Genomic DNA, 16,053 nt, shown 5'->3' with positions numbered 1-16,053 from the left:
CCATGCTCCGCATTTGTGTGTAGGAGAGCGAGCCGAGGGGAAAGCGGACCTGAGGCGGCCTGAAGCTGAGAGCTCGGGGCGCATGCAGCTCTCATTGGTTAACTCTGCCCTGGCTGCTTCAAAACGTCTCAACGCAGGTTTAGGACCGTGTAAAAACACAGCTTTAAATATGTGCGCATTGCAAAAGGCAAAAAAACAAGTAATTCAAATGAGGTCATTTATAGCTTGACCTTTGGTCTCATGAGCTGGATACAATCTGGATTCATTTACAGATAAAACTTTCCCAATGGACCAAGGCCTTTTTAGCAGATAAGAAAAATATAGTAAAATGATGAAGAAACAGTATGACTCATCTACATCAAAATGGCTTAAAGATGATTTGACCCAGTATTTTTTTATTGCCCAGATATCCAGTATCATGATCTGCAGTGGACAAACACACAAACATATTTTATTATACATCTAAAAGTAATTGCTGTGCATTTAAATTCATAGAAGAGATTTCCTAGCATTTTTTGTGAAGTGGCTGCAGTGCGCGCAGGGTTCCAGGCCAGAAAGGTCAAACTCAGCCTTTAGTGTTTGCATTAAATTACAAAAATGCTGACGAGTGATCAATTTTAGAATATTCAATATATTTTACTATCTCGATTTAACACGAGTACAACACGAGCTAAACCTTGATATTCGGCATAAAATCGCCAAATGTCCTATTCGTTAATTACACAAGGTTGGAAATCATCCAAACTACACTGTGCGTGACGCGTCTAAAGATCACAAAGCCTTTTTATTTTATTAAAATACCATGTATGAAATGCTCCACATGCTTTAACGCAATTATATTCTGTCACTGTTGCAGTCACGCAGCTCCGCACCTAACTCACGCCCACCATCCTTTCGTTTCATTTCGGGGCGACAAAAACGGTATTGTTATTATTATTTTGCATTTTAAAATTCGCCTGAAGTTGAATAAAATCAGTGAAAAACGGCGACTAACGCGTCCACGGTGACCCTAAAGGCCCCCGGAGCGGCCGCGGCTGAAGACCGGCACACGTCCGTAACACGCCAGAAACCCTCATACGAGAAATAAAGTGGCCGGCGAGGCAGGAAGCTGGCGGGTATCACAGCTCGCTACTTTGTGATCGCTGTCGAGAAAAGAGACGCTGGAGTCGCTGGAATTAACCGTCAGCTGCCGGTGCACGAGCCCTTCTTCCCCTTTCTCCAACCACCGTTTTATATAAAATAGATTTGGGAGAAGCGCCATTTTCTCTCCAAACCATGCGCAATGAGACGCGCAAGAAAGTCCGTTGGAGGAGCGCCATCAGAAAGAAAGGGGGGGGAGAGAGAGCGAGCGAGAGGGGCGGTGGAGGGGGGAGAGTGAGGGAGGTTAAAGAGTATCGGTGAAAAGGGAGCAGAGCTGGGAAGGGGGTCCTGAAAACGGCAGCAAATGACAGCGGCGGGACGCGACAGCGCGAGAGCGTGGACACGCGGAGCCGAAACGGACCGGAGGCGCCGCGCCGGAAAAATGAAGCGACGACGAGCGGCGCGGAGCGACGGCGAGCGGTCCATACCTGTGTCAAGCAGTACGGGGAATACATGGCTGCGTCTAGAGGTGGAAGTTGGAGTTGTTGGTGATAAAGTTGGATGGAGGTTCGCTGCGGTGCCGCATTGCAAAGCCGCTGCGGCTCAGTCCAGGCTGTAACCCCGCCTCGCTCAGAGTGAAAGCTCCGCACTAACTTTAGGGGAAAGTTTTTGCTGCGCTCTCCCCCCTCCCACCCTCCCTCTCCCTAGCTCTCCCTCTCCCTCTCTCTCTCTCTCTCTCGCTCTCTCTCTCGCTCTCCCTCGCGTCTCGTTCAGATCGACGCAAACCTAAGCGCGCTCTCCCAAACCATGACCTTTGGCGTCGCACACGACAAAGCGCCGCGCCGAAGTGCTCGACACGAGCTCCCGCAGAGCTCCCGCGCTGACCCGCTGCGGGAGCTCGTAGCGGCGTGCGGAGGTGAGCGCACGTCAGCCTGCTGCCTATCTATCGTATATCAACGTTATGTTTCCAGGCTAAAAAAGCTAAAATAGCCCGAGTAAAAGACGAAACATAAAGAAAAAGTTGCATTATTTTTTACTAGCATTGTGGTGAGTTATTGCCAATTGGTTATTATTTAATTACTTGTACTTTTGTCATATCAGGTAAATATTACAAAGCATCTTGGTTCTATTGTGATAAAAAAAAACTTCTTAGAGCACGTTGTGCCTCACTTCTATTACATATATAAACCAGGCTTCACCCGGATTCTCAGTGAGCATGCACAGAGCCGACCGTCTCCAAATGATAAACATTTTTTAATCTTTAATATCCTCTGCGCTCAGGCAAAATGCAGGAGCACACCCGGGCACCACCGAAATAGACGCGCAGGTTGGAAATGTACAGCTGAGACTTTGCTGAGCTGATCCCTCAGCCAAAACGCTTTCCTCGTACAGTAAATACAGCAAGGCAGCTGCAAATGTTTGTGCGTGTACACTTGAAGTGTGCTCTGGACAAAGTGCTGCTCGCAGCCGAACCACCGGCTTCATCCACACAGCTGGAATTCCTCCGCTCCACTTAACGTTGATTATCTTCAGGATGAAAGTCACACATATAACATTATATTATATAGTATGTTTAAGACAAAGGGAACATTCTCTAACTTCTACATTGTCTTTAAGAAACTTAAGTTATCATAGCAAGGTTTAAAGTGACAGTTTAATTTATTCAGCTGCAATTTTTTTTGGGTGGATTCTCATTTCTGACCTTTTTAACCACGTCCAGCTCATTTACCAGTGCGTCATACTGTATATGTATACGCAGACAAAAGATACCTGAACTCGGGCAAAGTGGTCTAAACAGCCTTATTATGGCTCCTATTGTATGGAAGCGATACACTCTGTTTCTAATCAGGCTTGGCTTTATCCTCGCCCGCTGCCTGCTCCTCAGACTAATCAAACTCATATATGCAGGCAGAGTGCCTGCAATTACACATAAGCCCCGGCCGCGTGCATGTGTACGAGTGAAAGTGTGTGCAAGAACATTGTGGGAGGACGCGTGTGTGTCTACGTGTGAATGCAATTTTGTGTGCGCATATGGCGGCGAGTGGGTTTGTGTGAGTGTGTGTGTGTGTGTGTGTGTGCGCAAGGGTGCGGTTTTGGGGGTTGAAGTCATCCGGTGCTCGAATGCCAAGATTTTCAGGGGGATATGAAGCTGCGCAGCTTTACGAGACCTCAGCCTATGTAGGATACTTAGGCACTCGCACCACAGGCACAAACTCACCTAATGTACAGCATATACGCACACGCACACACACACACACACGTACGCGAAGCCACAAGTATCCCGTGGTCCGAGCTACGCTTGCACAAGCAAAAGAATCAGATGGAGAAAGATGAGAAACTCTAAATGAAGTCAAAGAAAGTAAAGCATATGGAGGTGTAGTGTGTTCCTTCCCGGCGTCGCTCTGCTTTCCAAACCACACCCCAGCGCGGCTCAGGCCCAAACCCCAAGCCCTTTGTGTGCTCCCTCGCTTTCCCCCCGTTCCCTTTTTGTCCACCGCTCCCCTGTTTCCCAGAGGTTCTTCAAAGTAGAGATTTTTACGTTATCGTGGGCAGTAGCCGTTCTTCCCCCCTTCCAATCGCCGACGCCGACCCGCTTTCGCCCGGTCCGACTTCACCGCCGCTCTTTGTCTCCGCGTCAGTATTCAGCGCAGGCCGCCCGGCTGCGACCGACGAACTATAGCAACCGGCGGGATTGCAAAACACTGGCGCTTTCCAAACTCTCTCCCTCTCTCTGCCGGCGGCCGAACGGTCCAGAGTGACCGTCATGTGTATGAATGTCAGACTAGAGTCGCGATTAAGAAAGCACACGAGAAAACCATATGCTGTGTCTAAAGTTAGCGTTAGCGTTAGCGCTGCGGTTTCCCGCGGACACGCGGCGCTACCCATGTTTACCGTCGCCTCTGGCTGGAGCCATTAAATATTGAAAGTGATGTAGCACACGGACGGCGCCATTAGCATGCTAAACGTGTGAGACAGGTGGTCGAGGCTGCCGTTCAAGGCCACGTGTACGCGAGTGGAAAATGTGTGTAAATGTACGCTTTACTACGCTGTACAGTGTCAATATTGTTGGAGTAATCTGTTTATATGTGCTTTGGGAGGCGGCACAGCAGTCAAACGCGTACAGGCGCCCGCTGGTGCCAGGAAGAAATGGCTGCGTGGCCGCCGTGGCCAAAGAGGATATCACACGCAGCGCGGATCCCAGAGAGTCTATCGGAATCTGTTTGCAATCTGAGCGTGTGCACAACAATGTGCTGCGCCGGCTGCGTTTTATATGTTTAACGTGTGCGACGGCCCGCGCGTACGTCTTAGCTGGACTGGACCGAATTACGGCGCTTCCGCGCGCGCTAGCGCTCGACTGCAAGGAACCGCGGGGATTTATTTGTCTAGCGTGACGTCGGCCCGTTCCTCAGACGAGGCGATAAATGCAACATGTCAGTTCGCGGCACGGGGGCCGTTTATTGAATCGCAGAGAGCAAAACAACGGTTTGGCGGTGACGCGTGCAACGCACTCCGCGTCCTGCAAGTCGTCAGCGTGGTCATGTTTAGTTGAACCCGGCCGCTGGCTCTGTCCTCCGCATGATGAAAACGTGTTCAGGGACTCAAAGCCAAACTTCTGCCAAGAGTGAAAACATTTCTACTGACATGTTGGAAACATACAGTGTGTTGTTGCAGGGCACTGTTGCTACATGAGGCGATAAGAACATCCAGAGTCACGTGCGAGCGATGGATACGCAGACGTGGGCATATTTTCCCCGTTAAGCATATAGCAAGTGCAGCCTGTCGGCCTCAACGTCCTAAAAGTGAGTCTAAATCTTTTGATTCCTTCCCTCAACTCTGGAGTTGGATGTCCAGGAACTAAATCTTGACATATGAGTCCAGCCACGAGCACAGGAGGTTTTTTAGTACAGTGTGTGTGTTTTTGTGTGTCGTTTTGTATATACCCTGTATGTATCGGAGACGAGGAAACATTCAGGCATCCCCGGGCCTCTAGCAGGATCGTCGTTCACCAGGTAGGTGTCAGTAGCCTGGAAAACACAGAGAGTGACAATTAATTAAAAGGACGTAGCTTTAAGTTGGAGACCAGTCTCACTTTAGTTTGGTTGTGTTGTACTGAGACACACATTTACTAATTCAGCAGCTTCCTCGACCCGTTGCTGTTTTTTTAGTTTGGGATTCCACTAAAAACAATAAAATGCGTTGCTATTTATTGCTCTTCAATAAAAACAAATCTGTCCTAAGAATCCGTAGTTCATGAAAACATTTTCAAACAGACTTTTCAGATGTTGTCGCGCCTGAACCGACCTTGGTCAAACAAGGATTTTCTTGCTTCCGCTTTTTTTTGAGACACCTTCAGATTCACCCGCTGTTGGAGACAGAAGGCCCTCGTGGTTTGATTTCTCTCCTGTCGGGTTCTGGTGCAGCTCTGGCCCCGTACGTCACCAGTCTCCCGGTCCGTAAGTGCCAGTGTGTATGCATGCGTATGCGTTTAAGGGTGCATTCAGGGAGCTTCATTTGTATTCTAAGTCAAGCAGGCAGGCAGGGTTCTGGCAGGGCCCGGAGCTGTGAAATGGGCTCTCCTCGCAGTTCTGCCGTTGATTGGATCAACCTATCCCACTCTACTTAGCCGAAGGGAGCCCAAATCCCATAGCCGCTGTGTTCTGTGAAATCCTATTTCATTTCACAACTTTAACGGATAAGGGGCGCGCACACGCCGCCGGTGCCAGCCCAGGACCCGGTGCCACGTTTATTTAGCTGAGCGAAACCGCCGCGGCGCGAGTGCGTGGAATCGCCTGAACGCACCACGAACGCGGACGCAGTCACCTGCGCGCGCTGCATACAGCGCATACGTTCCCTCCACGACCGTGTGTTGGCGGCGCACGCGCCGATGCACACGTGCATGGTACTTACGCAGACACACAGACACAAACCCCATAATAAGAGCCAGACGTTGGCAGACCACACAGCCCTGAGTTGTGGTGAAAACAAAGGCTATTCATATCCTTCGCAATGAGAGGTCTGTACAGCGCACTCGCTTTCTCCCTCATCTCTCCCCTCAGCTTTTATTACAGAAAATCTGCACTCGCAAACCTTCCATTTTTTCCCCCCAATTGTGCGATTTCTAATCATCTTTATTAGTCAATAAACATTTTTTGTGTGTGTGTGTGTGTGTGTGTGTGTGTTGTTGTGTGTCTGTTTTTATTGCAGGCGCCCTCGGCTCCTTCAGGGGGCAACACAGTGCCCATTGTTTAGTCTTAAGACGAGGACGAAGCCAGGGATGGAGTGAAAGAGGCCCGCTGATAAGGCAGCAAAGCATTGTGGGAAGGGGGTGGAAGGAGGCTTTTGAGGCGCAGACGCTAATGCACCAACAAGCGTACGCACGAGACAAAATGCTGGGAATCGCTCAGCGTCTGCCAGGCCCCGTGCGCCTCGTAACGAGACGAGGCGTCCGATTGGCTCGCGGGCACCTGCGCCCGGGCCGAACCGGCGCGAGCGGACCACAATGCGTCAGGTGTGCCGCAGCCGCTGCGATTGGCTGTGGCAGGCCAGAAACAGGGTCAGGTGCAGTAGCAGGCCTCTGATTGGTTGAGTCGGACCCAAAAAGCTGCGGGTGGGAAAGGGATGCTTTCATTGGCTGCTGCCGCCGCCTCGTTGTGCTGGTGAATGGGCGTCTGGGCGGATGGATGGCACTGGGACAAATGGTTGGACTGGGACTGTATGATGAAACATACAGACTATTGGAGAACAGTTTAGTACATAGCCGTCCCTTCATATACCGAGAGCCCGAGTGTTACTCAGTCTGTAACTTGGGAAAAGACCTTTTTGAAATCACACAAACAACAACTGCACTCCAACAATGGATAATTTGCTCTCATTTCATATTAACCAGCCAACAAAGAGGAATTTAAATGTCCTCTTTATGTCGCTAGCCAAAGAAACAGGTGTTGATGAACCTCAATCCCACTGTGCAACAGTGAATAACACAAAGCTAATGAATAGGCTAAGCTCTGTACCTGCCACTGGGGAGGCCAGAACATACTGGCTCCCTTTGTAGTAAACCCCCCAAAAATTCCAGGGCCCCAAACACTCTCTCCTGCAGCAGTGTATGAATTATATATTGTACTATATATATAGAACATATGCCCGGCCCATATGGCCAGCCCTGAGCGAAAAAATCTCAAAGCCCTCCTTAATTAACATTTTAGAGGGAAGATTCGGAGGCGGGAGACTTAGTCAGTGACCTATTTGGAGTCCATCATCGCCCAATGCAAATGTGTTAATTGAGACAGATTTTCCCACTCCACGAATATGTGGAGTAGCGGATGCGATAGAGGATTTTTTTTTGTCCAAGCCATCTGATCTAAGGTAGGGGTATGGGATTTGTTCTAAGCGGCCTTTACCGCTGCTGTCATTGACAAAGAAGACACTTCTCTTTCACTTTCTCTCCACCGATCACACAGTCTTCTCTTGGCTCGCTCGCTCTCTCTCTCGCTCTCTCTCTGGGTATATGTGTTGACGACCATATGGCCAAATTCTTTGGAGGTGAGATCTTCGAAAAACCTGCTCACACACACGCGCATGCACACCGTACACACACACACACACACACACACACACACACACACACACACACACACACACACACACACACCTTCACAGACCTTTGTGTATGAAAAGCCCTGATGGTGGAATTTGTTCTCACATGGCTCCATTTTAAAGCACATGAATGGCAACATATCAATGATCCTCCTCTCTGCCTTTCTGTCTCTTTGCATCTCATATTAGCAGCGACACACAAACGCACACAACTTACACTCCTCACACACCTGGCGCAGCCATCGCCTTGTTTCCAGAAAGCATTTACCACGGATGCTGCGCAATCATCCACCACAAACGCTGTCAGTTTGTCTCATAAAGTCGTAATTATTATCACCGGCATTGTGTCTTAAACTTGTTTTTATCATCAGGATTTTGTGGCTCAAAGTATTGCTGCCAAGTTAAAGGCACTGGATAAAAATGGGGGGCGGGGGGGGGGGGGGGGGGGGGGGGGGGGGGGGGGGGGGGTAAGAGCGAGTCCAGCCAATCTGTGTGAGATGGCAACCACTTCAAAGACACCGGGCCGCACCGGCGATCTGTTCCACGGTGAGTGAGGGGTGTATGAAAGGCAGAAATGGCCGCCGTGTGAGTCCCTGCCAAAGCTACCTCAGGGAGAAATGTTGGAAAAATACAATTTTTCACACAGCCATCTCAGGGGAGCGAAGAGAAAACAGGGAAAATAAGAAAGAAGATGAGAAACTTGCGGGCTGCATTAAAAAAAGAAAGATAGATGGCAGAGCAGAGTGGGGCTAATTATTTCACTCCACTTGTGGGTCCTGAAGGTTTTGCTGGGTCAGAACTACGTCCAAGACGCGGCGCCGAAAGAATGCATTGAGCTTAGTTGTATTTCACACAAGGAGGGACTGTGGAAGAAAACCTGCAGGAGACAAAAAAGCAAAAAAGCATTTCTGATGACTCCAGCAGGAAACCTTCACCGTGTGGCACAGATTCAACCGTGTGCGTGTGGGCTTCAAATTAAAGGTGCGAGTGAAAAATCCGCCGGGTGACAGGAAGCTGTAGCGAAGCTATGGCTGCCGGAACAACGGCGTCCATGACTCTGGGTAGGAGCGTTTTTTTTTTTTTTTTTTTTTTTTTTTACATCCTGCATTTGTTACGGTGAAACAAGTTCGAACAGGGCGCTGATTGTGACACACCTCGAGCTTCGCCGCCTTTCAACCACTGATCCTGCTCTACAGGCTCGGCTACGGACTGTGACCTTCAGATAATACAATGCCAGTTGTAACACTGAACTTCCCGGGCTGCACCATTTCGCTGCCGTGCGCGGCCCGTAACCCGACGCCACTGGCACCCTCTTCCCTACATGAAGCTTTATTAAAGGCTGCTTAATGGCCAAACCACACACAGTTAAGGCCTAGCCACACTGGCTAAGTGCACTTAACAATGAGGTTTGAGCTGGTACAATCAGCCCTTTGTGTCACACAAGGACTGATCCATGGGGAGATTTTCTTGTGGTTATGGTTCTAATACGGCGGAGTTTACCACAAAGACCAGGAAGTGTAGAGTTACATTACTAGAAGACACACACACACTCGCTAAGCAGCATGTTCAGCTCCAGCGAAACTGAAATGATACCAAAAAAAATGTTTCAAATAATATGTTAAGGTTCACGCCCACCTCCACGCTTGGCACCAATAACAGTCTTGGCTTTTATTTGACTGACAGGTTCTGTGGTTGGCAGGTTTTCTGTGCAACAACCCGAGTGCAACCAACTGTGAAATTATAGGCCCACAATCAAAACAAAATGAGGATTGTAATATCTTGCCCAGTGAAGAGACATTGTGTAATGGTGCGCTTGCCTTAAGATATAGACACTGATGATTAGACAGTTGACATCACAAATCATTTGTGACCCGCGATTCCACACTTTGGGGCCTGTTTCAGTTGCTGCGCAGGTATGAGTCAGGCTCACATGGCAAGAAGAAGCATCTCTGGCAGGTGGACCCATAATAAAGTTATGTAACGCAAACATGCAAAACATTTTAAAATGTGCATTCACTTCCTGCCAAGTGTGTGGACAATGTGTCATTCATTCTGTGAGACAGTAATAAAGTCCTACATAGCTGTTTGATTACTACAAGGAAGACTGAACCGAAATGTCTTAGAATGACAGTTTATCTCTAGCGAAACAAAAAAAGGAAGTGTTTTTAATTATCTAAATGTCATCATGTACATTAGTGTGTTGTTTTGACTGTTTTGTTGGAACCAACCCGGTGCCCACCACTGCCACTGTTACAGTAAATTAGCTCCAGAGCCTGGTTTAGTCTACGACATTTGTGATATATGGACCTTAAATTTGCCAGTGGAGTTTTTGTGGAATAACATTACTTCACCCAATGAAACTGTTTCATATTAGTTTGTGGTTGGAGAAATAAATTATTGGTGCAATAAGAACACTGTCTGGCTTATTTTTAAATAGCCTCAGATCGTCCTATTCTCTGCTCATCTGTGCTTCGGAATGTGTCCTCGTCCCCATTGTCCTAATAATCACCACCAGTTCCTAATATAGAACTAGTAGTATTTAAAACAACTAAAGCCAAATGCTGCACAAAGTCATCCTACCAGCTGTGCCACATTATAAAACACATCTGGATTATGGCACTTTGGCTCTAAAGCAATTATAATGTACTAGGCCACAATTTTAAACTACTAGGATTAGCTCATGTGCTTGTTACACGCACAGGACAGTTTAATATAAAATAATCCATCTCTATAAATATATATACTGATATATGCAACACAGTTTAATTTAAATTAACAATTCCACAACACTTTGATTTTAGTAGAGTGTGAAATAATATGTTTCTGCTCCCGTCAGTGCTTGGCCCCGGGGCTCAGAGCCGGTCTGTGAGTTCAGCCCCAGGCCCCCGTGGTCCCTGCACAGTGTCATCAAGTGCGCAGTCGAAGTGGGCATCGATTAAAACAGCGCACAGAAAAGCCAGGAACGTGGAGCAAAGTGCAGGACGAACCGGCGCACACGCTCACCTACACCGTGAGCTGCGTAAATATGAGTTCCGTGTCAATATGAAACGCCACCGATGTATAATGTGGCGTCTGATTTTGCTTCAGTGCGTGTTTTATTCTGTTTGATCAGCAGCGCAGCCTCCACTAATCGGAGTCTACGGGGCCACTCAGACGCCTCTGCAAACAAATCAGCCTGCGCGTTGTTAACCCATCACCGAGACTAAATTGATTTCAATTAGAAGGCACATGTCGTACGCTTATACTGCCTCATACCGCGTTGTTATGGTTTAAAGGGGGTTTAGGGGGTTGCAAAACAAATTATCTTGCACATGAAAAAAGAAAAAAAACATACGGTAATATATATATTGTGTGGTTGCAGGTATAAAATTGGATTATCAAATTTATGAATTCGAAATGGTCACACACACACACACACACACACACACACACACACACACACACACACACACACACACACACACACAGGTGTGTTTCATCGTGATCTTTGGCCGCATGCTCCAGAGTCAAACCTGCCTCTGCCTGCTGGAATCCAGCAAAGTTCTGATCGCGCACAAAGAACCCAAAAAACCCGCAGAAAGCAGCGGGGATGCAGTTAACAACATCATTCTGTTTACTGTATTTTTCTGTCCTATAGACTCTACCCTATAGACCCAACAGGGGAGGACTATTGAGTTACACAGCACGTACCATTATAGCGTGGGGAGATCTGCCAACCCTCTCAATGCCCCATTTTCCTTTTAAAGTTCAGCTTTCAAAAAAGTGAGAGAGGGAGTGAGGGCCGAGGGAGGAAGACTTGGTCTCTTCGCTGTTGCCGGAAGCAAAAAAGGACCTTTAAACAAGTCGGCCTTAGGCCCAGACAGAAAAAAAGTCGCGCTTTGAAAAGTGGGTCCACTCTGCAGCAAAAGAGGACAGCGGCTCCGAGCCCTCCGTCTACCGACGTTTGCTCTGTGATGTGTCCATGTCCGGCAGCGAGGAGTCAGGGAGACGTCTTCGTCAAAGTCCCGCGGCGCGTCTTTCAGCGGCCAAACTTGTCCGGCGGACTGATGGGCGCTCAAAACCTCCCCGAAATATCACTCACAACACGATACAATTGCCGGACAGGTGAGGTGATGCAAAGTAAGTTGTGTTTATATCATTTTTCCGCGCTCACTCGTTTCAGTCGGGCCGCTTCTGTCTCCAAAACGTGTCCAAAAGTGGCTGTCTTCTGCGCCGCGCCGCCGGTCTGTTTTACCCTTGTATCGCTCTCTCTCTCTCTCCCTCTCCTCTCTCTTGTCCCAAACACACACAGACACACGCGCGCACACGCGGAGTTACACACGAACGGGGGGACACCCCTGGTCCCTCGTCGCCTCCTCCTCAAAGCTGACGGGATGAAAGAGCCGCTTGCGTCTTCCACGTCTTCCGAATCGCTCCAGCCTCTGCGCTCGCGGAACGCCCGCGCGGCGACGCGTCGCGCTCCGCGCTCCGGCGGGGGCTCCGTGCGCCTCGGCGCGTGAAGTGTCCGCGCGCCGCGGCGGCGAAGGCACACGGTCGAAACTTCCCTCCCCAAAAAAATATCAGCCACCGAACGGCTCGGCTCGCCGGCGTGCGCCCCCGTTCGCGCGTGCACAGCAACGGATGAAGAATTAGGGCAATTTATAGTGGAGACGGGGGCCGGCGCTCCGACCGGCAGCGTCGGACTCGTGAATTATTAGGTAAATTATTAATAAAGCGAGCGGTGTGCAGTCTGTCACGGAGAGAGAGGAGCGGCCAGGGAGCAGCTGGGGTTTTAGGAGCATTAGGAGCTCCAGGGGCTAAATCACGGACGGTGGGGATTAGGGCTGCACCGTCCCGTAGCTCCTACCTACCGCCTACACGTTCTCAGGGTGGAACTGTGGAACGCGACTGGGCACCGCGCGAACTGCCTCGACTTGGATTTCCCCCGGTCGACGGCGTTAAAAGCGGTCTGGCAGCGAAGGGGCCAATAGGTTCATGTCGCGGAAAAGTAGCAGATCCAGTGATCTTTGATGGTGGATCACATTCAATCAAATATTAACGTCTAGTCAGGCAGTGGTCATTGAACCCTGGGGTTTAGCAGCCTGACATGCATTGTGTCAATATTAATGTCTATTCAAATAGTTTCACAAGGCCAAACTATTAAGGTTGTTATAACTTTATTCTATTTCACACACACACAAAAGGCTCAGTGAAGCGGGGAAATTCAGTGTCAGGTGTTATTAGACATATTTTAACCCACAAAACTGACTTCAGGGGGAATAAATCCAGGACACAATAGTATATTTTTTAAAGAAAGAGAAGTATTTGTCCTGTGATGAAGGGTTTGGTTTAACCCTTTGGGCAGTAGAGCCAGCGGGGTTCTGTAACACGGTTTAAAGGAAAATAAAAAACAAATACAATCCATGCAGAGTAAATAGAACTTTCAGAAAACATGCTGAAATAACCCTCCGATAGACGCGGGCACTGCCTACACATATAAAACTTTTATTTCTATTTGTTTGGGGTCTTGCTTCACACTCAGATATTCACATTTCTGGAATGGACGAACAGATTTAGCTTAAACAAGGACAACAATGTTACTTCAGATGAACGTATTTTACTATATTTTGTCTAGATAAATCAATGTTGAGCTTATTTCTGTGTAAAAGCTGCACACATCTCTTTGTGTGTCGTTATCCGTCGTTTATCAGATGTCTAATAACATTCCTCCAACATGACGGCTTATCAATTATTAAATGCTGACCTCCCTACACATTTGGTGCCATCTATTATTCATCTGTAATTAAATTTGTGTTTTCACTTGTTGTTTTAGCTTAATTTGGTGTTAATGTTTATTTTCCAGCATCCGAGAAATTTAAAAATTATTAACTAATGTAAGTATTATCTAGTTTCTAAGCATCATTTTAAATGCAACACAAAATTGTACAAATCAAATTCTGATTCTGTTCAATAATCTACAGAAAAGCAAACGAACAGTTTATATATTATTATTTGACCATCCAGATTTTAACCTGCCAATGGACTGTGCGGTTAAGGTCATTTACTGTTTGTGTTAACTAGTTCAAAAATGTTATTAATTTCTGAACTCCATAAAAGTAAAGTAAAGCCTATAAAGGTCATGTTATTTGAACATTTTTTATAACACCTTATAACAACAACAACAACAACAACAACAACAATACTACTATACTACTACTACTACTACAACTACTACTATATAATAATAATAATAATAATAATAATAATAATAATAATAATAATAATAATAATAATAATAATAATAATAATAATAATAATAATAATAATAATAATAATATGTTTTGATTAAATTGTGGGTTTTTCTGAAGTAATTGTTCCACTAATATTTCTGGTGTCTCTTTGCAGATGCTGGTGACTGGGAAGCTCTCACATGCCCCACGGCCTGTTTGGAGAATGACCAGTTGATTAAAAAAAATAAAAACTGCCTCTAAACCCCAAATAATGCCACAACACGATTTTTTCTTAACCCTTAATTAACTTACAACGAACAGTTTGCGCAGTCAGAGCGCGCTGTGCGCTCAGCAGAGACCAACTTTGGGTCGGACGTTGCTGAAGGCCAAACAGATTTTCCACAAGTCACAGTTAATGGAGCAGCTTCCACAAAATTAAATAAAATCAAGCAAACGTGTCACTGGAACGAAATAATGAAACGAAAACGTATTAACATGACATTAGCATGTTAATTTTTTATTCATCACGAATTAAATACGCACTGAAAAATCCAACAAAAGCATTGTGAACCGTAGGAAATTAACGTTCTGTTTGTGAGTGTATTTGCTAGTAAAACAAATAAAAACTAATAAACAAATTTAGCCACTAAAACTTTACATCCGCCTTATATTTGTTAACTGATTACATTTATTTACAGTTATTTAAAGCAAATATATTATTGGGTTAAATGAAACAAGTTTAAATAAGTCATAAATGATAAAAGTCTAAACAAATTCGATCAATAAACATCCGCAAATCACTGATAAATAATGTAACTTAATAATATTTAACAGTTTCTGCTCCTGATGCTGATGGACCATATGTGGAGCAGCTGACCTCGTTTCAACTGGGCAACTACTCCCGTGTTTTACTCAAAATAATGTTGATGGAAACTGGATGGTAGGTGCAACCAGATCCAGCTACAGATTAAAATGATATCCAATTAAAACCAAACCATAACATCCATTAAAAGAAAAACTCCAATAGTTTAATCACAAACTCCTGATTTATATTATCGAAACGAAATAAAAACGACACCACTGACATAAAAGTGCATGTGGTTTGCCTCTTTGAATGGGTTTTGGAAGGAAACAGCAACAGTGAAACTAAAAATAGAAATGAGGTTGTTCCAAAAGTTTGAAAAACTAACGGTATTAAACACGTTGGCACGGACTGGCTGTAATCATGTAACGCAACGCATAAGCGTCAATTAAGACGAGATTCGGGTTAATGAAAGCTCTGAATGGCGAGTCTCACCACAGCCCCCTAAGCCAGCCATTACTGCAGACCACAATGGCTCTGATATCACGCTGCTTTAAGACCCAGCATTATGTGGGCAATAAGTTCCCTAAACCTCAGTTTGACTAGGGAAGGACACATTGTGGGATCAGGCAGGGAAAGTTCAGACAACATGTAAAGACTTTTTCTAAGTCCTAAATGCTTGTTTTCAAACCCCAAAACGAATCAGGGGAAATTTTTACTCCAAACTACTCCTCCAAGTTTTAGATCCCAGCCTGTAATACGACTGCAAACTGAGGCTGACGTCTCGAAACGAGACCTTCAGGAGAGACGCCTTCGCTTCAAACCGTAGGAGCTGAGATGAGGTCAGGATGCGTTTGGAGGAAACGGGGCCAGAAGCAGCCTCGGGCCTCAGTCAACAGGTCTTAAAAAAATGAATCATTCCACGACACGAAGAAAATCTCTGGAACCTGTGCGGCACAACTCACACCTGCGCTGCACTGCAATTCAAGTTTTAATCACTTTACATGCTAATGCGCTCCCATTTATTCATCCCCGGAAGGATGGCAGCGACTAGCCGATGCAGACGGCCCATACCGAACGGCAAACAAAACAATCTATATCCTCAGATGTGCTAAATAAACTCTGTGAATCCCCTACATCTGCAGCGCTATTTGCTGGAACCCGAGCTCCGAGCACAAATGGCTGAGCTTTATTAAAAAGATTATATCCGCGGCTAGCAAGTAGCGCGGTGCTGCGTGAAGGCCTCGGTCCCGCCGCTGCTCCACCCTGACCCCTGGCACCGGCGGCGCCCTGCCAGCCTGCTCTCGCTGCAGGTTCAGGGGAGCGAAGCGCCCCGCGGGCCTTCAACGCATGCGTAACAGGCGCACG

The 16,053-nt window shown here is 46.8% G+C and overlaps 1 protein-coding gene and 1 long non-coding RNA gene across 14 annotated transcripts in view; one reads left to right on the top strand and one right to left on the bottom strand.

Annotated features, from left to right (window-relative positions):
- Nucleotides 1-12,459, bottom strand: part of LOC114853094 (nuclear factor 1 X-type-like) — a 92,537-nt gene extending 80,078 nt beyond the window's left edge. For 2 of the 13 annotated variants that reach the window (XM_029146089.3, XM_029146066.3), the window contains exons 1-2: nucleotides 11,365-12,379; nucleotides 5,022-5,105 (exon numbers count right to left, since the gene is read on the bottom strand). In XM_029146089.3, coding sequence (XP_029001922.1) covers nucleotides 5,022-5,105; nucleotides 11,365-11,367 — 87 coding nt within the window. In that variant the 5' untranslated portion in view covers nucleotides 11,368-12,379. Of the gene's footprint in view, nucleotides 1-1,568; nucleotides 1,741-5,021; nucleotides 5,106-11,364 lie in introns of those variants that run through there. The other 11 variants (XR_008695545.1, XM_029146109.3, XM_029146082.3 and 8 more) reach the window with 11 other exon arrangements.
- LOC114853141 (uncharacterized) lies at nucleotides 11,653-14,540 on the top strand. The gene is made up of 2 exons (XR_005897751.2): nucleotides 11,653-11,793; nucleotides 14,059-14,540. It is a non-coding gene; the product is annotated as an uncharacterized LOC114853141 (long non-coding RNA).
- Nucleotides 14,541-16,053: the final 1,513 nt, after the last annotated feature.

This window comes from Betta splendens, chromosome 1 (assembly GCF_900634795.4).
Source record: "Betta splendens chromosome 1, fBetSpl5.4, whole genome shotgun sequence".
NCBI classification, from domain to species: domain Eukaryota; kingdom Metazoa; phylum Chordata; class Actinopteri; order Anabantiformes; family Osphronemidae; genus Betta; species Betta splendens.
Note: the sequence above shows the minus strand (reverse complement) of the source record. Positions and strands in the feature narration are given on the sequence as shown.